The sequence below is a fragment of the Rattus rattus genome, chromosome X, assembly GCF_011064425.1.
Source record: "Rattus rattus isolate New Zealand chromosome X, Rrattus_CSIRO_v1, whole genome shotgun sequence".
NCBI lineage: Eukaryota > Metazoa > Chordata > Mammalia > Rodentia > Muridae > Rattus > Rattus rattus.
In genome coordinates this window covers 4,859,544-4,881,627 of record NC_046172.1, presented here as the reverse complement: position 1 = coordinate 4,881,627, position 22,084 = coordinate 4,859,544, and the positions used below count along the sequence as shown (strand labels likewise).

The window sequence follows — 22,084 nt, the reverse complement described above, 5'->3', positions numbered from 1 at the left end:
CCAACCTCAATTAATCAGGGTTTTTATACTGGTTTGAGCAGGGAATAGGGGTCTCCAGTCTGGCCGTCGCCTCATTTGGCAAGGGGTATTCTGATGCATAGTCAATGATGACTTCAGCCAGTTTGAGCATTTTATCCATAATCTCTGGAATTTTAGACACTTTCCCTCTATTCTCTGATTAACTTGGGCCCAGGGCAATTTCTTCCTGGTATTTTTATTAACTAGAGTTCAAACTGGGAACAAGCTGGAGTCAGCTTACAGATCAGAGTTTCTCCTGTTGCCTGTATTCTTCATTTCCCACTTTTCCAGTAAGTATCCAAGGCCCAATCATGGGTTTTGTGTTTCTATGGTTCTCAGAATTCAGAGGTTGGTATTGAGATCTTAGGATTAATAGTTGAACAGCATTGACTCCTTGTCTGACAAAAACAACTATTAATATTACAGGGGCCAAATGTGAGGGTAAGCAATAACTAATAAAGGGCCTGCTAGGACTGAAATCAAGGTGATCAGTCAAGAGGACCAGTTTGAACAGATTTTTATTCCATCACTGTGTCTATTTTCTTTCTAGTTCTCTGTCCTGTAATCTCTCAGCTCAGCCATATTTTCTCTGACTATGCCTATGTGGTCTTTGTAGATGCAACATTCTTCTCCTGAGGTAACGCAGAGATCCCCTTGTTGTAGGAGCAATAGTTCCCTCCTGTTCTGTAGTACTACTTTAGCTAGAGATGAAAGTAACTCTCCAGAGCTGTCATGGATTTTTTGAGCCTCTGAACACCATCTGTAGCCAGTGGAGAGATGTCCTCAATGTCCAGATGTGGATCTGTAAGCTGAATATGAGTATAATGTACCCAGGGGGAGATCCCATCAACCTTGAGGGCAGTGGGCCTAGTCAGGACAACAACGTAGGGTCCTTTCCATTGAGGCTCCAAGGTCTCTCCTATATCTCTGCCTGAATATCACCCGTCCCATGGGTGATAGTTGTATAGACTGGAATGACATATAGATGGACAGCCTCATATATGCCCTTCAGGTGAGGTCAGAGTTCTTTTTCTATGTGGGGTATGATTTCAATAGAGTTAAGTAAATGGAGACCATCAACTTCAGCTAGCATTTCTGCTTTCTGATTAGGTAGGATGGGAGTGGGGTCTTCCAAATATAATCTCATAAGGGGTCAGGCCCAAGGTATAGGACGTACTACACACCCTAAAATGGTTGAAGGGGAGGAGAGCCACCCAGTCCCCACCAGCCTCCATAGTTAATTAAGTGAGAATCTCTTTTAGAGTTCTAGTTATCCTTTCTACCTAGCCTGAACTTTGGGGCCTGTAAGCACAGTGTAATTTCCTCTCTGCCCCTATGGCCTCGGTCATTCCCTGTGTTACCTGAATGGCAAAGGCCGGTCAATTGTTAGTAGATCTCCTTTTTCCTTGGGTTGGTTATCTGCATTTGTGGATTTGCAACTCAGGCGTTTGGAGGCAATTTGTTCTATTTGGGGCCTAAAGTTGAGGATTTTATGTGTATATGCCTAAGTAGATCTTTGGTCCATCTAGTGCCTAAATGAGTGGTTTGATGTGTGTGCTGGAGTAGGTCTTTTTCCAATTTCTTAAGCAGGATCAGTTTGCAATCTCTGTGAGCCATCATTCCTCTGTATTCTGAGTCACAGGCAATCAATCAAGTTCAGTTCCTCTTTAGTATATAGGAGCTTTTCTGGTAAGAAAAGTGGGTGGGGTGCTCTGGGTTTGGTAATTGTGGGGTTAGAGCAGTTATAGGGTCCAAGGCAGCCTCTTTGGCAGCCTGATCTGCCCTCTGATTGCCCCATGGCTCAGCGGTGTCTGCCTTTTGATGGCCTGGGCAATGTATAATGGCTAATTTATTGGGGAGCCATAAGGCTGCCAGCAGGTCTAAGATCTCCTGTTTGTTCTTAGTAGTCTCTCCTTCTGTAATAAGTCTCTTTCTTGTTAGCTCCATGGATGTGAGTAGTTGCAAAGGCATACATACCTGCTGTCTGTTTAGATGCTAATCCTATTATCTTTTCCCAATTTCAAGGCTTTGGTCAGAGTAATGAGTTTGACCTTCTGTGCCAAAGTGCCTGTTGGCAGGGCAGTAGCCTAGATGGTTTCTATCTCTGACACTGTGGTCACCCCCACATACCTCCATCTCTCACAAAATTGCTCCCATTGGTATACTAGGTGATGTCTGCATCTGGTAGCAGCTGGTCTGTCAAGTCCTTCCTGGGCCTGTGGACCTGACTCAGTTTCCCAACACAAGCCCTGGGTTAGGTAGCAAGGATGCTTGGTTTAGGACAGTGCTTGGAATGAAGTGAATGGGTTTCCATGGTAGGGGGTATTAAGCAGCAGGCTTTGGTAATGGGTCATGTGTGCATTACTCAGATCCTCTTGGTGGCAGTGTGGGAGTGACTTATAATTGTTACCCCTGAGTGAATTTGTCAGAATACTTGACTAATAAGGATATGGCTGCAATTATTCTCAAACAAGGGGTCCATCCAGAGGCCACCGGGTCAAGTTTCTATGACAGGTAGGCCACAATCGATTCCAGGGGTCCAATGTCTGGTTAAAGATCCCTTATCTACATTGATTCTTTAGAAGCTTTGGCTTCCCCATCTTGTGGATCCTTGCCTTTTTTAGTTGCTAGGTGGCAAAGCTGATGGCTTTTCTTGGGAGTCTGCTGATGTGGGCAAGAGAATCTTGGCCAGATTGCTAGTCAGATGTTTATTGGTGGTGGTCATGGCCCACAGTTGCTTTTGATGTAAACTCCCTGCTCCCACCCCTGCTACTGCTAGCAATTCCTCCAATGTCTTATCTGCTAACCCATTTATTGTCTGCAATTTGTGCCTGATATCAGGCCCTGCCTGGCTCACAAAGACTATCATTACCCCTGATTTATTTTCTGGTGCCTTTGGATCTAAGGGTATATAAATATGGTAGGCCTCCAGAAGGCTGCAGGCAATTCTGTTTTTTCTTGTTACATGCTACTAACTTTAGCCAAATCAGTGGGTTGTTATGCTGCTGCTGGGAGACCCCCTCATTAGAGTATGGTGGTAGACCCAGAGCCTCTCCTTACCTCCTACCATGTTGTAGTCCCAGTCAGATCTGATCGGTAGGAACCCCTGGCATCTATTAGGACAGGGTCAGCAGTAGGAGTCCCATTGGCACCTGAAACCAGTTTCTGAGCTTCTGTCAGGATTCTCTCCTTCTTTTCTGTAGTGAACAGGGTCTGTAAAACCTGCCGGCAATCATCCCATGTGGGCTGATGGATAAAAATAGCAGAATCCAATAAATCTATTAGGGGTATGGGCTTCTCTGAGAATTTGGGGTTCTTAAGCTCAAAAATGTATAGATAAATATTGGAAAAATGGATAATATTGCATCAGCTGTTTTCAGCTTCATTCCTGGGACCTAGGGCCCTAAAGGAAAGGGCAATTGAGTCAGCAATTGAACAGGTTTTCTCTGTTCTCCTTGTATGGGGTTGGCTCCCCAAGGAGGCAGCCTTAGCTTCCCAAGGCTGGATTCAGAGGTTGTTTGGGGCTCCTTGGTGGAGACTCTGGTATGGGGGGAGGTAAAAAGAGGGCTTCTTCCTCTGTAAAAGAGAGCCCTGTAAAACAGGATAGAAATAGGTGGCAGGTTTAGTTTCAGTTTTCTGTTTCTTGCAATTTTTCTGGTGGCCAGCCAACATTAAAAGTTGGCCATTAGTTCCTACAAAAAGTAGTTAGTTGGTTCTTCTTAATATCTAACCCTAAATTTTTGGCCCTAATTTTAACGTCCTTAAAGTGGTCCAGAAAAAGAATTAGGGAGGTAGTTTGAGTCTGCTTCATTACTTCAGTCAAAAGAATACAGGTCAGGCAGACAACAAAGAGGAACACAAAGAACAATAATATTAGTCCTCCTGGGGGTCTGGAGGCAAAAGAAAAAGAAAAAGTGAGACATTGTGCAGGCAGAGTGACCCACTTCATCTCCTCAAATTCATGAGAAGGATTCAATCCCTTACATGTGGGTCTGGACCATCTCCCAAGTCGCATGCTGGCTGTCCAGGGTGTCTGCTTAGACCTTAGACCACTTGCAGACTAGCTCATACTAGAGAAAAAGTGCCTTTAACAAAGAAGACAGTAGAGTACAAAAGACACTTATTGGTGCTGTATGAAAGCTTAACGGGTTGGGGATCCTGGTGGCAGTCTCAGGGATTCTGGCAAGTCCCAGATTTCAGGGTCCCCCAAAACCACCTGGAGCCCAAATCAGTATTCAAAAGCCTTTATTCAGGTTTAAGCTCTGACCCTCAGACTCCTCCAATGCAACACATTCATGCTGAGAGCCCCAACCTCAATTAGTCAGGGTTTTTATACCGGTTTGAGCAGGGAGGTAGGGGTTCTCCAGTAGGAAACTAAAGTGATATAAAATACTCATTGTATTACTTATAATTTTAAAGAACTGGATGTCATTGGACATACCTGTAATACTAGCACTTGAAAGCCAGGAGCATCTCAAGTTCAGGTCACCCTAGGGATACATATTGTGTTAAAACATTTCAAAATATATATTTGGAGAAGAGAAAAAAATTAACACTGAGTAACTGTGGGCCTAGGAACTGGTTCTTTTTATTATTATTTTTAATTAAAATAATTTATTCATGTGTCTGGGTATTTTTGCCTACATTTGTGTTTGAGTACCATATGCCCAAGGAGGCCAGAAGAGGGCTTCAAAACTGAACTGGGGTTATAGATGGTTGTGAACTGCCATGTGGAATCAAAACCTGATTTTTTGTAAGAGCACCCAGTGATCTGAACCACTGTGTAATCTCTTCTCTTATTCTTATTATCATTTAAAATTTTATTGGTTATTTTATTTATTTCCATTTCAAATTTTATCCCTATTATTATGATTTTTAATTGGAAGTCTAATTCATTTCTTTAAAAAAAAAACCAAGAAAACAAAATCAGTGCTATTAGACAGCCACAATCCCAGATAATCTCTCAGTCCTAAACATGGTCCTATAAAGAACTTTTTCCTATTCTCAATTTAGAGATGCTAAAGAGAAGGGCCTCTAGAGAATAGAAAGTGCTTCTGGGGGATATGGTGTATGCATAGCCAAACTTGAATGGGAATGGCATCAAATGCTTATTATCTGTTTTATTCTTTATATTACTAAGTTTATGCCTTTAGACTCCGGTTCTGCTCTGTTTCCCAGAATTCCAAATGTTTGTATTCAATGTAAAGTGGTCTAAGCCACTTCAAAGTGTGTACACACTTTTGAATGTGTACAAGGAGAGAACAGGTGACAACATCCAATCACCTCCATCTGAAAATAAGCCACAACTTACATTCTATTGACTCAATAGATTTTTTTTTGTTGAATCTGTGCCAAGCCCTGTCATCCTTATTTTCAGGAATTAAGAAATCTAGTATGAAACACAAGGACATAAATAGATTAATATTATATAATACACTAAGTACACAGATGGATATCTAGAAATTATGGACATGAAGCTGTGGCTCATTTGTTGTGTGGATGGATCCAGTAGAAATCCTGTATAATTTTCTGTTTCTCTTTATACTGTTTAAGATAACTGACCAGAAATGATTAGTCAGACACAGTTTATAGTCATCTGAAAGTCTTTATTCCAGTCAGCTGGGACTGCACCCAAATGTTCCACAACCTAGGTGTGACCCCAGTATCCAGAACATCAGAACATGTGGTTGTAAAGGCAGCTTCAGGGGCCTTCATAGAGGTAAGTAGATTGAAACAAGCGGTTTCTACAGAAGCTGAGAAAAAGAAGTTGCTGGAGGCTTCCACACAAACAGGCAGAAGCTTAGATAAGTTGGTCAGGACATCCTCACCTTTGTTTCTTGGACTAGAGTTGGGTAGTTTTCATGGGATTCCCCATGAAAGAGATCAGATTCTAGTTAAACTTGAAATGGCCTCAGCAAGAATACAAGATGGAGGAATCACTGAACTGTCTTGTCCTCTCACCATACCACTGCTGCTTTCAAGGACAAAGATCCTCATGATCTGTGTTTGAGGTACTTATGTCTTGCCTTGGAAATACTAGTGGGAGTTAGTGGGTAGGTATGTAAAATGATTTAAAGATAGGGTGACCTTCATGACATCTGTAGAAAATCTATGCAAGAACAGAATATTCTGCTTCTAGCAGCCAGGAAAAACTTCAATAAGAGATGGTGTTTTGACAATCTTTTATTTATTTCTTACATTCTTCTGGGCTTGGGTTATTTTAAGGAAATTATAAATACTAGAAAATCAAAAGTTTTGATTTGCAATATCTTACCTAGAATAATTTTAAAAAGACAAAACAAAAACATATGGCTCACAGGATATTTTGTCCTGTGACTCTGCAAAAAGCATTTTCATCAAGGTTGTGACTATCTCTTTGTTGACAAATTTAGGGTGAAGTCTCAAGGCTCATTTTCACCTGGGCATTTAACCCAGTTAATCATGCCCTCTTTCAAATGCTGTCTTTCCAGTTTCCCTGACACTAAACCTTCCTGTTTTCTTTCTGTCTTGCAGATGGTCCTTTTTGGTCTTCTTTGCTAATTCTATACCATCTCCCTGAATTGTAACACGGGGATATTTTAAACTTTAAATTTCTATCTTGAATTTCTTTACTGCACCATCATTCAATCCAGTATTAGACTTCCTAAATACTAGACATCAGCTGTCATGTGTCATATTTTTATATTTAGCTTTAAACTCTTCTTTAGACTTCAGACTCACACCATCACCTGCTAATTAACATTTTTACATGCTTTTCTCAAACTTAACATGGGCAAACCAGAACTCTGGATTCTTGTGTGACTTTTGGGTTTTGTTTAATATCCCAGGATGTAAAGCTCCACATGTCCATTTTCCCAGGCCAAAATATTTGTACTTATTAGCCATGTGCCTATATTTCTGTACCTCTTATCTAATCTAGCCATACATTAACCCTTTATGCTCTATATTTTCATTGTTTTTACTTCCAGGCATCTGCTTTGGTCCACCCGGGTTCCAATGCACCCAGTGTAGTAGTTTTGTAGTTCTGTGCCTATATCTAATGTAGGGGGTTGGGTGGAAACATGTTTATTTTGGCTCATAGCTTCTGGAAAGCCATTTAGTGGAGCTCATAGCTTTATTTATATTTATTTATGAGGAGGTGGGGTATAGTATTATGCAGTAGCACATGTCTGCAGGTCAGAGAACTGGAGTTTTATGGATTAAACTCAAGTTCTCAGGGTTGATGGCAAGCACCTTTACTGTCACACCTCCAAGTCACATTATTATCTCCACCTTGTGTGTTCAGTTAGTGCTCTATTGGCCCATGTAAAGCTAGATTTATGTGGTATCTGGCAAGGTAAGGCCAAACAGAAAGGTAGGGTAGCATGAAAATCTAAAGTACAGGAATGAATGGTGGGAGAAAGCACTGTTAGGGAGGGCAGATTGCTTGAAGGTGGCAGGTGGGAGGGTGTGAAGACTGTGACAGAGGAAGATTCTTGGTCAGAGGAGGCTTTGCCTGTCTGTGATGTCTAACACTTGAATATCTTTAGGTTTCTCTACACAGGAATCCACAGGGAAGTGAAAGCTGTTAGCTCCTGCACCAGATTCACAAATGAACCCGTAGTTCAAGGAGAGGCAGTTAGACACCGAGTATGCAAACTGTTAACTAATTGTAGCCACTCTTGATTCCTTGGCAGTGTGGGTTTTTACCATCTTCTGTGCAATGTCTTTTCAGCATCCTCATTCTATATTTCCTAGCACCTTTGTTATGCCAACATATACATGAAACAACACAGCTTCTGAGGGTTATATTGCTGCTAAGATGACTGTTTTCTTGACCCAAGTTCCTGTTCTTCTCTTGGGTGACTTCTTATGATATGGCCTCACTCTGCAGCCTAAGATGATCTGGAATTTGCCATGTAGCTCAGGCTGGTCTCAAACTGTAGTCTCGCAAATGCTGGGATTATATATGACTTACCATGCCCAGCTTCTCTTAGTTTCTTCAACATATTTCTGTGGCATTTGCCTCAGGGAGTCAGGGATTGCCAAACTTTGCCATCATGCAAGTCACCTTCAGGATTAAAAATAAAGCATCTACAGTCCATCCACAGTCCGACAAATCCATATATAATTAATACTTTTGCCAATTGAATCCAGTAAAACTAAATATTTAAAGTGGAAACTAGATCCACTTTATAAAAGTCAAAGATTATAGTAAGAAAAAGGGTAAGCCAAAATGGTGTTTTTACATTCGATGTTATGAGTCTAAGGCCTGCTTTTGGTGGTTGTAATTAGAGAAATACGTCAGAAGCTCAAAATTAAGTCAGCATTATGCTATCAAACTGAGACTTTACTCTCCCTTCATAGAAAGGAAGAAGATAGAATGGAAGTCTCCACCATCATACTTGGAAATAGGGCCTCAATGTTTGTATGCAGGGATTTTTTTAATTTTAAAATAATTTTAATAATATATTTTTTCTTTGAAAATTTCATATAAATATTTTAATTAATTTATCAATTCACTTTACATCCTGATTTCTGACTCCCCTTCTAGTCCCCCCTTACACTGTCCTCCCCTCACACCCCCTCCTTGAATCCTTTTGGTGTCATATCTAAGAAGCTATTACTAAATCTAAGGGTATGACTGGCATCTAGTCTATGACAGATAGCTGAGATTTGCCCAAAGCCATAACCCTGGAGTCTACATAACTCAGCACCGAGTGGATGCTTACATGATATTTATAAGAAAGATGAATATATGGTAGGGCATTACTTGACTCTTGAGGAAAGTGGAATTATATAGAACATGATGAGGGGCATGACTCTGTATTGGCCCCAAGGTGCCTTACAAACTGAGAAAATGATCAGATCAAAGGGGAGGATATATGTGGTCACTTTGTGAAGTTATGTGGGTCAAGTTAACAAGGGAAGCCTTCCAACAATGGCAGGGGCTTTTGGATTGTGGAAACCAGGATCCATGCTCCATGTATGAACCATTAGGAAAGCTTTTTAGGGGAAGGGAGGTTATGACTTAATCTTTTAGTATATTACCAAGAATATGGCCTGATTCGTTGACCAGCTTACTGAAAGAGATTTTCAAGGTATTTCAGTATTTGGCTTTCTACATTATGGACCTTCTTGGACATTCTATTCCAGTGCACCTTCCTTTCAAACTTGAACTTGGCTTCTGCTTTACTACACTTTTCCATCTATTCCTATCTATTGGTCTTCACACTCAGAAATGTTCTTCTCATTGTCTTGCTTGGAATATAGTCCTATCTCTTCTCTGCCTGATTTACCTCATCCTCTAACCCCTGAGTCATCTTTATCAACTCTTGGCATTACTTGTGCCTTCTCTCTGTCCACATCACTAAAAACTGGTGGGAGGCAAGGTTTCACAATTAAGAGAATGTCAGCTGTGAAGAATTTTCTTTTATATTAATGTTGACGAGGAAAAGATTTTGTTTTCTGTTTTGGTAAATGTAATTTTTAGGCTTCTGTGAAAAGCAGTGGCTTTCTTCTCTTAAATAATTAGTTTTTTTCTGTTTTGCATTCTTTGAAAATAAGTAAAGTAGTCCAATTAGCAAACCAGTGTTCTAAATCTTCACTTACACTAATCATTCTGAAATATTGTAAATAGCATGGAATATTAGCTTTATTCTTTCTGCTTTTCAAAGTTTTAAATTAATTAAAATAAACTGAATTTAAAATGTGGCCCAAATTTATGGATAGATATTACCCATAGTTACTTGACATTTCATGTACGTTTTGTGATGGGAAAAAAATCTATTTATATTAGAAAAGTCTTTATTGCAAAAAAAATAAAAAAGAGTAACTTTGGCCATTTTTATTTACTATTATTGTCTTTTGTACTCACAGATAGGAAAGGAGAAGTTCCATAGGTCTCAACATTGGGGCTTTTGCAACAATGTCAGGATGCTCGTGAGTGAGGATAAGCCTGGAATAGGTGGAGATCTACTACCTGGGCAAAAGATAAAGCCTAAACACAGCGTATTTCCCAAAGGAGATGGAACCGATGCGCCATCCTGGGTTGCTTTTGATAAGCAGGTAAGTCACGTGACATTAGGGAGACATTCAAATGTCAAGTTTTACATGTAGATGTGAGAAAACAGCACCTTTAATATTGTATATTAAGGTTCTTAACACTTTTGGCTTTTATACATATTGCCTTTGTGCATAATATTTTTCAATTTTTTTCTAAGTTGATAAATAAAAATGTGCACAATTGGCCCTCTGTGTCAACAGGATCCATAGATATGGATTCAACCAACTTGCAATCATAAATATTTAGGGTGGGGTGGTCTATGTTGAGTGTATGTGGACCTTTTTGTTTGGTGTCATTCTCTAAACTATTTCCTTGGCAACTAATTCCATAGGATTACATTGCATTAGGTATCATAGGTTGTTCAGAGAGATGAGTTAGAATATACGAGGCTATGTGGAAGTGTTATGCATACATTATTTATGTAATGGACTCCAATATTCTTGTGTATTTCTGGAACAAATTCCATGTGGATACCAAGGGATGACTATATATTTAGGATGTATGACGTGTGTTTTTGGAATATGTACACACTGTGGAATGGCTAACTCAAGCAAATTAGCATGTGAATTACTTCAGACTTTTCTGTAGCTTGAAGTTGTTTTTGTTTGTCTGCTTTGTTTTTAATGACAGGGTATCATCATGTAGCCCTGACTGGTGTAGAACTAACCATATAGACTAGGTTATATAGTCTCAAACACCATATAAGCCAATTTGGGCTGCCTTTGCTTTCAAAGTGCTGGATTAGAGGTGTAAGTCACCCTACCCAGTTAAGAGTGCTTAAAATCTACTCTCTTGGTAAGTATATAGTACATTAATATTACCTGTAATTGCTGTGCTATGCGATATATATCTAGAACTTATTCTTTCCATTCAACTTTGATTTTGTATCCTTTAGACAAGGCTACTTCCTGCTTAGCCTTAGACAAAAACATTCAAGAGCAGAGGCACCCTAAACAAAGAAAAATTATCTTTGCTGTATTGTTTCTGACAGGGCACTTTTGTTGTAGGGTATTAGATACTTATTTTTTCCAACTAGTGCATATCAACCTTCATCTCCTGTCTTTCTCTACATAGGAGTATCTAAGAGTCAGGTGAACCATGCCATTTTGGTCATTAACTAGTCTTGTATGTTCTAAATGAGGCATTAAATAGGACTTGAAAAATATGTTTTGTTTGTTGCACACTAAATGAAGTTCTCCATGCCTAATGACTGTAGTGTGAGCTGATGAGAATTGTTAAAGTAAAAGAAAGATGCACCATTATTACTCAAAGCCTCAAACTCATTTATATGGAAAGGTTGGTCTTGGAGTCCTGATCCTTCTGCTTCTGTCTTCTGAGGGATGGATTACATATGTGCACCATTACACCTGGCTTATGAATTTTTAAGGTACATGTTTGCAAAGAATGCACACAGAGATAAAGCCAATAGCTGAATAAAGGGGGAATGCAGTTTGTGTCCTTTCATCTATTTTTCTCTCTCCCACTCTAATGATAGGGACTAAACCCATGTTCTTAAACTTGTTAGGCAAGTACTCTGCCATTGACCATAGACAACATCAGCATTTTAGTATCTATAGTAGGGACAAAGATCAAAGGAAAGAAACCCAAGAGAAGCAGGTATTTTCTATAGGGCAGCTTATGGATGTACCATGTTTATAACAATTCTGAATCACAGCTTCATGCTTTGTTCTCTAAAATGAACTTGTTATATTATCTTAGACCCTCCCTGTAAATTGAAAAGAATTCAGGACTAGATAAAGATTTCAAATCACAATATGCTCAATTTATCAAGTGATTATTTTTTTTAGTATGTTTAACATGGACCAGTTGGCAATACTTTGATTCTAATCAAAATGTCCTGAAATATGGTAGAAGTGACACATTCCCATGTCATCTGTGATATTATCCATCAGTTAAAGCTCATGTTATTTGAAGCCCAGTTTTGATACTTATAAGAGATGTAACAGACCACAGGGAGGCTTCTTCCCTTGGAAAGCAGATTGGTTTTCAACATGGGCCAATATTTCCTTATTTTTTTTTCCATGTCTGGCTCTCTGGTAGACTTAAAGCTCAAAAACAATTTCTGGGCTGACTGACTTGGAGCAGTTATGCATGGGTTCCTGCAGTTCTGTACTTTATAGAATATTTAATTTTTAAGGGCCAAAGAAAAGATTCTATTTTTACTTCTTAAGTAAAAAGGAGTTTGATGACAATATTTTAAATCCAGTATGGAAAGAGTAATATAGCCTGCACCATTCTCTTGCATGTAACTTTGAAAATGCTCTTTATTTCATATTTTGTCAATATTTAATAATGCTTTTCAAGACAAATTTTCACTTCTGTAAGTACTTATAAAATTATGTAGACAAGTTCATGAAGGTGGAATTATAGTAGCCACAGACTGCATGAGACAATGAAGAGCTTGCTCATTTCAGATCTGACTAAATACACATCATTACATATTTTGTTGATCAACAACAATTAAATATTCATTGAGCTTTAAATGAGACTCTAAGGCTATGAGATATTAATGTGCCCTGACAAGATTGTGAGCTACCCAACAGATCCTAGTTAATATCCAGAGCAAATCGTAAAGTGCTTCCTCCATTAGTGGCTCAGCAAAACAAGTCAACACCTGTTAATCATTTGTTTTCTTAAAGTGAGACACTTTAAACATGTTTCCAGCTTTTCAAATAGCTCTTTATCCCAGGGTTATATGTAAGATTATACTCTCAAGTAATACAAAGTAGAACTGAAGGCAGTTCTTTGGAGGCCACATTCAAGTGAGTATCTGTAGTAAATGTTATTGCTGCCCACCCAGGTCCATATTAGGAAGTATGTTCCCAGCCCCTAGCTGCAGTGACTGCTTTTCCATACTTATAATCCTCTCTGGAGCCTTGCCCATGCTGATGGAAGTTGAAGCACCCAGACATATTCCAGCCCTTCCCTAGGAGCTGACAAGATTAATCAAAGCCAAGGGCTTCTGCTTCATTCTCTCAAGGTGAGACAATTATGTGCAATGACCCAGGCTCCCTTGTGTTGTCAGGGCAGTGTTCAACGTGCTTTATGAATGCATACTTGCTTGGCTTATTTCCCCTTCTTTTGGTGCTTTTATTCAGTCCTTAAAAATCCCTCTCAAGAGGATTGAAAGAGCTGAAGGGGCTTGCAACTCCGTAAGAACAGCAATGCCAACCAACCAGAGCTTCCAGGGACTAAACTATTACCCAAAGACTGACCCAGGGCTCCAACTGCATATGTAGCAGAGGATAGCCTTGTTGGGCACCAGTGGAAGGGGAAGCTCTTGGTCCTGCCAAAGTTAGACCCTCAGTGCAGGGGAATGTCAGGGAGGGGTGGTAAGGGTGAGTAGATGGGGAGGAACACCCTCATGGGGGAGGGGGAGGGGATAGGGAGCTTATGGACAGGAAACCTGGAAAGGGAATAACATTTGAAATGTAAATAAAGAAGTATATCCAATTTAAAAATAAGAAAGAAAAATTTCTCTCAAGATGTAGTACTGTCTCTCCTCTTAGGGTATTTGGTTACTGCTGGTAAACCAGCTCAGAGAGCACAGGGCACAGTGGTCCTGAGTTTCACCTCTACTTATGAGGTTTCTGGACACTACTCTTACACTTGCTCAGAGAGGACAGGACAAGCCCAAAATGGATGGGGTCCGTAGTATGCCTTTTCCTTCCAGGAGTCATGCTGCTTACTGCCAGGCCAGGAAGGGGTAAAGTGGAGCCTTCTTGAATGCTGCAAAAAATTTAATCCCAAACTGGGGTTTTTACCCATACTTTGACCATTTAGGTCCCCAATAAAAGACAAACACAGCCTTTATATTTACAATAATCCTTAAACAGCACAACAGCTGGGCACTTATCTACCCTCTATGTTATTGGAATCTACATCCCTATCAATAAGCCAGAGTTATTATTTACTATGTTTCATCTGGGCTGTTCTTAACTCCAATTGACCAGCCTTCATGGCCATGTTTTCATGACTCACCTAACCCATGGTGGTTTCTCTCTCCATCCTTTCACCTCTTTCTCTTCCTCATCTTGGTCACTTCTCCCTGAAAGCCTGGGCAACCTAAACCTCACCTATGACTCTTCTGCATAACTATTGGCTGTTGGCATCTTTATTACCAATTGGAAATAATTTGGGGCAGGGTCATGTGTTTATGTGCAGATTCCAGGTCCTGAAGACCTATACTTAGCATTACAATAGACAGCAAGATCAAACCTTAACATTAGAATCTTAGTGTTACAGCCTCTTTAAATAAGCAAAGGCCTTCTCTGACTATCTTTAATGAAAACAGCTCTCTGAGATAATCTTACCTTGTTTGTATTTCTTTACTGGAGATGGGTGTGAAGACATCCACTTTATTTGTGGTGATCCAAGGGTTTTATATTTTTGGGGGGAAGGGTATGAGAATATCCAGGGAAGAAAAGGTCATTGGCTAAAAGCTAAGGCTACTGAGGTGCCTCATTAGCATGTAACTGTGACTAACTGTTTGGGGGTTGCTTGGTTAGTGCTCTGAGGCAGGCATGGAAACAGGGAGGAAGTTAGTTCCACTACTGCTGATCTCAAGTTTCAGATTTATGGGATTTAAGCATGTTCCACCTCACCAAGTTCTGTGCCAATTCCTCTGGTGTGATGGGCCACATGCCCCACAACAAGATAAATCCCTGTTTCAGGCCCCATTTTTGTGGGTCCCAGCCTAGGATAACATTACAGTTTTATCTGTGATTCTAAAGGTGACCATCAAAATACTCTGGTTTGATCGACCATCACCTGATCAATAGAGAAAGTTTTATTAGCAGTCATCAAAAGAGCCAGTATGTGTTATCCCACATGGTCCCTGCCAGAATACATATTGCCAGTCCTTCATTCATATGCCTTGATTATTTTACAGGTGGACTATCAGTTTTATTCAGGTTGGAATGTGACTATTTAAAATTGTTTACTTTGTGTTCCTTGTTTCTTATAGCTATGGCTATTTGCCACTCATTTCATCAGGTGAGGGGTGCATATAAATTGAGAGAGGTACTTGGTTTGAGTTCTCCATTTAAGTTGATTCCTAAGTTTAACAATTTCGCTGAATAATAGTTGCTATAAGAGTTAATACAAAAATGCCATGATTAACAAAATAACATATTAAATGATGATAGGATTGGAACTGAACTGGTCCTACAACTCTCTCCAAAATCACTTGAGGGAGAGAGCTGGACTCTCCTGAGAGCTCAGATGAGAAACTACTTCTGCCCACATTCCTGACCCAAGAGGAACCTGTCCTAGTGCCCTCTGTCCCCTCTGGGCACAGGGACCTAGGAGCAGTCAGGAGCAGGACCCTTATGGTTTCTGCCTGCATTGAGAGCCGAAAGTCAGTTGCCAGGAGTGTCTACATACCCAAAAGCAGAGGTAAGACCAACTCTTCTTCTCCAAGAGACCTGCCTGGAGGCTTCAGGACACACAAACCCAGGAGCAGCATTCTGTACACAAATTCGGCTGTAAGAAAACAGGTTTATAGGAGTGCTGACACACAGGCTTACAGGAGGGTCAAGCCACTGTCAAAGACAGCAAGACAAGTTAACACCAAAGACAACCTGATGGCAGGAGGCAAGCACAAGAAACTAAGCGACACAAACCAAGACTACTTGTCATCATCAGAGACCATTTGTCACACCAAAGCAAATACGTGATATCCAAAAACACCAGAAAAGCAAGATTTGGATTTAAAATCACATCTCATGACAATGATAGAGTACATTAAGAAGGACATAAACAACTCACTTAAAGATATACAGGACAACACAAGTAACCAAGTAGAAGCACCTAAAGAGGAAACACAAAAATCACTTAAAGAATTAAGGGAAAACACAACCAAACAGGTGAAGGAATTGAACAAAACTGTCCAGGATTTAAAAATGGAAATAGAAACAAGAAAGAAATCACAAAGGGAGACAACCCTGGAGATGAAAAACCTAGGAAAGTTATCAGGAGTTATAGATGCAAGCATCACAAACAGAATACAAGAGATAGAAGAGAGAATCTCAGGGGCAGAAGATACCATGGAAAACATCAGCATAACTATCAAAGATAATGTAAAACAAAAAGCTCCTAACCCCAAACACCCAGGAAATCCAGGACACAATGAGAAGAACAAACCTAAGGGTAGTAGGTATAGAAGAGAGGGAAGACTCCCCACTGAAAGGGGCCGTAAATATCTTCAACAAATCATAGAAGAACAATCCTCTAACCCAAAGAATGACATGCATAAACATACAAGAAGCTTACAGAACTCCAAATAGGTTGAACCAGAAAAGAAATTCTTCCTATCACATAATGCACCAAAAAAAAAAAAAAAAAGAAAAAAGAAAGAATACTAAAAGCAGTAAGGCAAAAGGGTCAAGTAACATACAAAGGCAGACCTATCAGAATTGCACCAGACTTCTCACCAGAGACTATGAAAGCCAGAAGATCCTGGGCAGAGTCATACAGATCCTAAGAGAACACAAATGCCAGCCCAGACTACTACATGCAACAAAACATAGATGGAGAAACCAAGATATGCTATGACAAAATCAAATTTTAACAATATATTTCTACAAATCCAACACTACAAAGGATAATGGAAGGAAAACTGTAACACAAGGAGGGAAACTCCATCCCTGGAAAAGCAACAAAGTAATCTCCTTGCAATGAAACAAAAAGAAGAGAGCCACAGCAACGTAATTCTACCTCTAACAACAAAAAGAACAGGAGACACCAATTACTATTCCTTAATATCTCTTAACATCAATGGACTCAATTCCCCAATAAAAAGACATAGACTAACAGACTGGATTCTTAAAAAGGACCCAGCATCTTGCTGAATACAGGAAACAGGAAATGCACCTCAGTGATAAAGATCGACACTACCTCAGAGTAAAAGGCTGGAAAACAACTTTCCAAGCAAATGGTTTGAAGAAGCAAGCCAGAGTAGCCATTCTAATATCAAATAAAATTGACTTTCAACCAAAAGTCATCAAAAAATAAGGAAAGATACTTCATATTCATCCAAAGGAAAATCCACCAAGATGAACTCTCAATCCTAAATATCTATGCTCCAAATGCAAGGGCACCTACGTTCATAAAAGAAAACCTTACTAAAGCTCAAAGAACACATTGCACCTCACACAATTATAGTAGTTGATTTCAACACTGCATTCTCTTCAATGGATAGATGATGGAAACAGAAACTAAACAGAGACATAGAGAAACAGAAGTTATGAACAAAATGGGTTTAAATAAATATTTATAGAACATTTGATCTTTTGATAAAGGAGCTAAAACATCCAGTGGAAAAAAATGATAGCATTTTCAACAAATGGTGTTGCTTCAATTGGAGGTCAGTATGTAGAAGAATGCAAATCGACCCACTCTTATCGCCCTGTACAAAGCTCAAGTCCAAGTGGATCAAGGACCTCCACATCAAACCAGATACACTCAAACTAAAGGAAGAAAAAGTGGGGAAGAGCCTCGAACTCATGGGCACTGTATGCTCTAAGATCAAGAATCGACAAATGGGACCTCATAAAACTGCAAAGCTTCTGCAAGGCAAAGGACACTTTCATCAGGACAAAATGGCAACCAACTGATTGGGAAAAGATCTTTACCAATCCTACATCTGATAGAGGGCTAATATCCAAAATATACAAAGAACTCAAGAAGTTAGACTCCAGAGAGCCCAATAACTCCATTAAAAATGGGGTATGGAGCTAAACAAAGAATTCTCAACTGAGGAATATAGAATGGCTGAGAAGCACCTAAAGAAATGTTTAACATCCTTAGTCATCAGGGAAATGAAAATCAAAACAACCCTGAGATTCCTCTTCACACCAGTGAGAATGGCTAAGATCAAAAACTCAGGTGACAGCAGATGCTGGTGAGGATGTGGAGAAAGAGGAACACTCCTCCTTTGTTGGTGGGATTGCAAACCGTTACAACCACTCTGCAAATCAGTCTGGAGGTTCCTCAGAAAAAAAGCTCAAATTACCCAAGATACTATCCACAGACCACATGAAGCTCAAGAAGGTCGACTAAAGTGCAGATGCTTCAGTTCTTCTTAAAAGGGGGGACAAAAATACCCATAGGAGGTATGGAGACAAAGTTTGGAGCAGAGACTGAAAGAATTCAGAGCCTTCCCCACCTGGGTATACAGCATATATATATCGCCACCAAAACTAGATAAGATTGATGAAGCCAAGAAGTGCATGCTACAGGAGCCTGATAAAGTTGTCTCCTGAGAGGCACAGCTAGAGTCTGACAAATACAGAGGTGCTAGCAGCAAACCATTGGAGGAGTTAGAGAAAGGACAACGATACCAGTCAACCAGAGCAACTACCCAAAGACTACACATGGACAGACTTATGGATGGGAAGGGGGGTGGTTGAGAAAGGGAACACCCTTATAGAATTAGAGGAGGGGGATGGGTTGGGGGTTTATGGCCAGGAAACCGGGAAAGGGAATAACATTTGAAATGTAAATAAAAAATATCCGATAAAAAAATATTAGGATCAATAGTTGTGCCATGTGATCCACACTGAGCCTGAAGTGAAAAGCTTTGTAGTATTGATTTTTTCTTCATTTTTTGCATTTCTATGCTTTGTTCATCAGAACTTTTTACATTAATATTGAAGTTTTAAACTGCCTCATTTGTGGGCTAGGAGTTACTAAGAGGTTTGCTACCAATGACTGTCTAGATGCTAAAATCCATGTGAAGCAGGCAACCCTCTACTACACAGAACTACTTTAACTAAAATGCCAGTCATGCTTCTTTTAAAAAAGCCTCATTAGTTTTAAAACCTTTAGCACTGGGATGATTGATTCAAATAGCTAAAACAATTTTTCTTAATATTTCCCACCTCTGAAAAGGCCATTGATGTCATTGATTTTAGCTAAGAAAAAGAAGGCCATCATAGGCCAAGCTAAAAGTTAGTTTGCTCCACAGTCAGGTTGGAATACTGAACACGAACACATCTAAGCTTTGTGGCTAGGGCATGCAGTCTCAGCTACTCAGGTGGCTAAGACAGAAGGAAAATAAGTTCAAGGCCTGGAATATAGAGTGAGTTCAAAGCCAGCTTTGACAAGTTTTTAAGACCCTGCCTCAAAATTAAAAAAGAAAAAGATGAAATAGGAAGAAACAACAACCAACCAGCCAACCAACCAATCAAATAACAGGATTAGGTATATAGCTCAGTAGAACACTTTTCTAGCATAAGTGAGACCCTAGGTTCAATTCCCAGTACTAGAAATGAAAACAAACTCAAAAGAATGTTGTTCAAACCATTAAATGCATCATGCACTCTTAATGGTTCCTAGCTGTTACTCCAGTACCTTCATTAAGAAGAAGCAGAAATAATTGTGGTGAATATGTAAATAAGGAATCATACATTCACAGGAAGAGCAAAGATCTGGGATTGAGTATTGGAGGTACTTGTTCCAGTGCTATGGACCATTAACTGTGTACCTGTAGCTTAGTCACTCTACTCTGGCCATCAGCTGCCTTGACTTCATGTGATATAGGGCTTGACTAGATGATTTCTAAAAGACCTTTGCCTCTGGCCATCTATACATGTGTTTATGCTAGAACCAGGCCTAGGGTTTTAATTAAATCAATATTAAGCAGTGTGTGTAGGTTATAGCGGTGTGTGATATGTTGTGGTTGGTTACTATTATATATAAAATCCTATGGTTAGCTGCTTTTATAAAAGTCAAAATATTTAGAAATGTGTAAATGACTAAATGCTTTTATATGACTTTTATCTGGATGTTAAGCACCATTTACATAAACTATACAACTATGTTTTCATTTCTTTTCATTTTTCAATGGCAGCTAGTTAGCATAATTTATTTGCCATTTCATAAATGACTATCATAGAAAGTGCCGGGATAAAGGTTGATCTTATGGGGTACACATGCATTCAAAAGTACTATTTAATTTTTTTCCATTTATTAAAAACACAATTATAATTAAAACCACTGACCATTGAATTAGAATTTTAATTACTTCCCATTAATTGACCTTGAGTTTATAGTGAGCTAATTATATAGTATTTTATGAATCTTTCTACTTTGAACAATATAAAAATAATTCAGTTTCTTGAGTCACCTTGATTTTTCTTTTGTATTCATGTGTTTGAATAGATGCCTCTGTGTGTGTGTGTGTGTGTGTGTGTGTGTGTGTGTGTGTGTGTGTATCAGAGTACATGTGTAAAGGTCAGGGGTCAACCTTTGGTACGGTTCCTCACGAGCTGTCCACCTTGTATTTTCAAACAGTTTCTCACTAGGATCTGGAGTTGAACAAGTAGGTTTGACTGGCTGGCCATCAAAATCTCAATGAAATCTAAAAAATCCTGTTTCTGTCTCCAGTGTATGCCACCATGCCTGGCTTTTTATGCTAGAGATAGAACTCAGGGTATCAATACTTGATAATCATTTCATTCATAGAGCCCTTGACTTAAAAAGTAGGTTAGTTTCTTATTGCTTTCCTAGCAGGCATTAGAAAAGACATAAGGTAAGATTAGAGTTTGTGTAAGGAATATCGGGGAAGGGCTTATGGAAAAGAAAAGTTGTTCTGGATTAGAAATTATCAGGAAGCTGCAGTATTTTTATGAGTGGGCACACATTAACACATCTCCTTGACAGAGAGATCAGATAAGAAAGAGGCTATTGCTGTTAACTTGAAGAAAAACTGCTGTCACTCCTATGAACCAGGAAAGGTGGAATTTGACATTTGGGGAGGGGTGAGGGATATATTATTTATTTTCTGTCTGTGTTCACACATGATTATGGAGTTGTCTTGGAATTTATTTATCCATCATAGTCACAGGGTGACCCTGTCTGGTGTTGTTGATTGAAATTATTCTTGTTCCCCAGGGAAATACCAGGCCAGCTGACAGTATTAGGTGGGCAGGCCTCAGGGGCTAATTTTCTTTTCTAGTCTAATACCAATCAAACTTTTAAATTTTTCTGCAGGGTGATTTAGGACTAGTTAACTACATCAAAATTTCACATGATTAACAAAGAACAATGCATAAATACAGATTGAAGGAATCTTGCCTAAAGTCATTAGGCATATTATAAAGTATAATCAGTGCATCAAATTAAAAGACAGTTAACACCTTGAAAATTTTTAGGTACTATATCTTTAAGGTATGCTTCAATTTGCAAATGGAAACTTTTCCATAGGTTTATGTAATTTTTAAATTATCTGATTCCTGCTAGAAATATATTGCAAGACACACAGACACAGACACATATCTCTGTGTGTGTGTGTGTGTAATTGCAGTATATTGCCATCCAATTCCCATGTTTTACTCAGAATTATATAAATGTTTAGTTATTTCGCTTTAGTGAAGAAATCAAAAGGCTTGTCTAAAATCAAACGTGTGATGCCCCCAATTCTCAACTATGTATTCTACATTTATCATTAAGAGTAAAGCACATAATTACAATCATTAAATTTATATTAAAATGAAAGTTTCCAATTTCATTATATAATGTGTGTTTCTTTAATTTTCTTTTGAAATTCAGAAAGCATTTAATTAAAAAGTACCCTGAAACCTGGAATAATTTTTTGGAATTAAAATGAGATTCATAAATGAGTATCTTATTAAAGAAGAGTTTCCCTCTTTTCTTTATAACCTAGAAATTGATTCCTTGACAAAAATTTAAGACCTTTGCCAATCTTAAAAGATTTATTTTTATTATGGTAGGTATACGCTTTTTCAAAAGGTTTATTTTTATTTTTAATTGTTTGTGGGGGTCCTATGTGTGGCTTCAATCCCCCATTAAGGGGACAGAGGAGGGGTTGGGGATTTAGCTCAGTGGTTAGAGCGCTTGCCTAGGAAGCGCAAGGTCCTGGGTTCGGTCCCCCAGCTCAAAAAAAAAAAACCAAAAAAAAAAAAAAAGGGACAGAGGAGTATGTCAGATGCCCTTAGAGCTTACAGATGGTTTATAGCCTGAAGTGGATGCTCTACA

General features: G+C 39.1%; 1 protein-coding gene across 1 annotated transcript in view; it reads left to right on the top strand.

The window, feature by feature from the left end:
• Efhc2 (EF-hand domain containing 2) overlaps positions 1-22,084 on the top strand; it is a 196,301-nt gene that overhangs the window by 18,520 nt on the left and 155,697 nt on the right. The window contains 1 exon segment of the mRNA XM_032890363.1: positions 9,877-10,065. Within this exon segment, the coding sequence (XP_032746254.1) occupies positions 9,877-10,065 (189 nt within the window).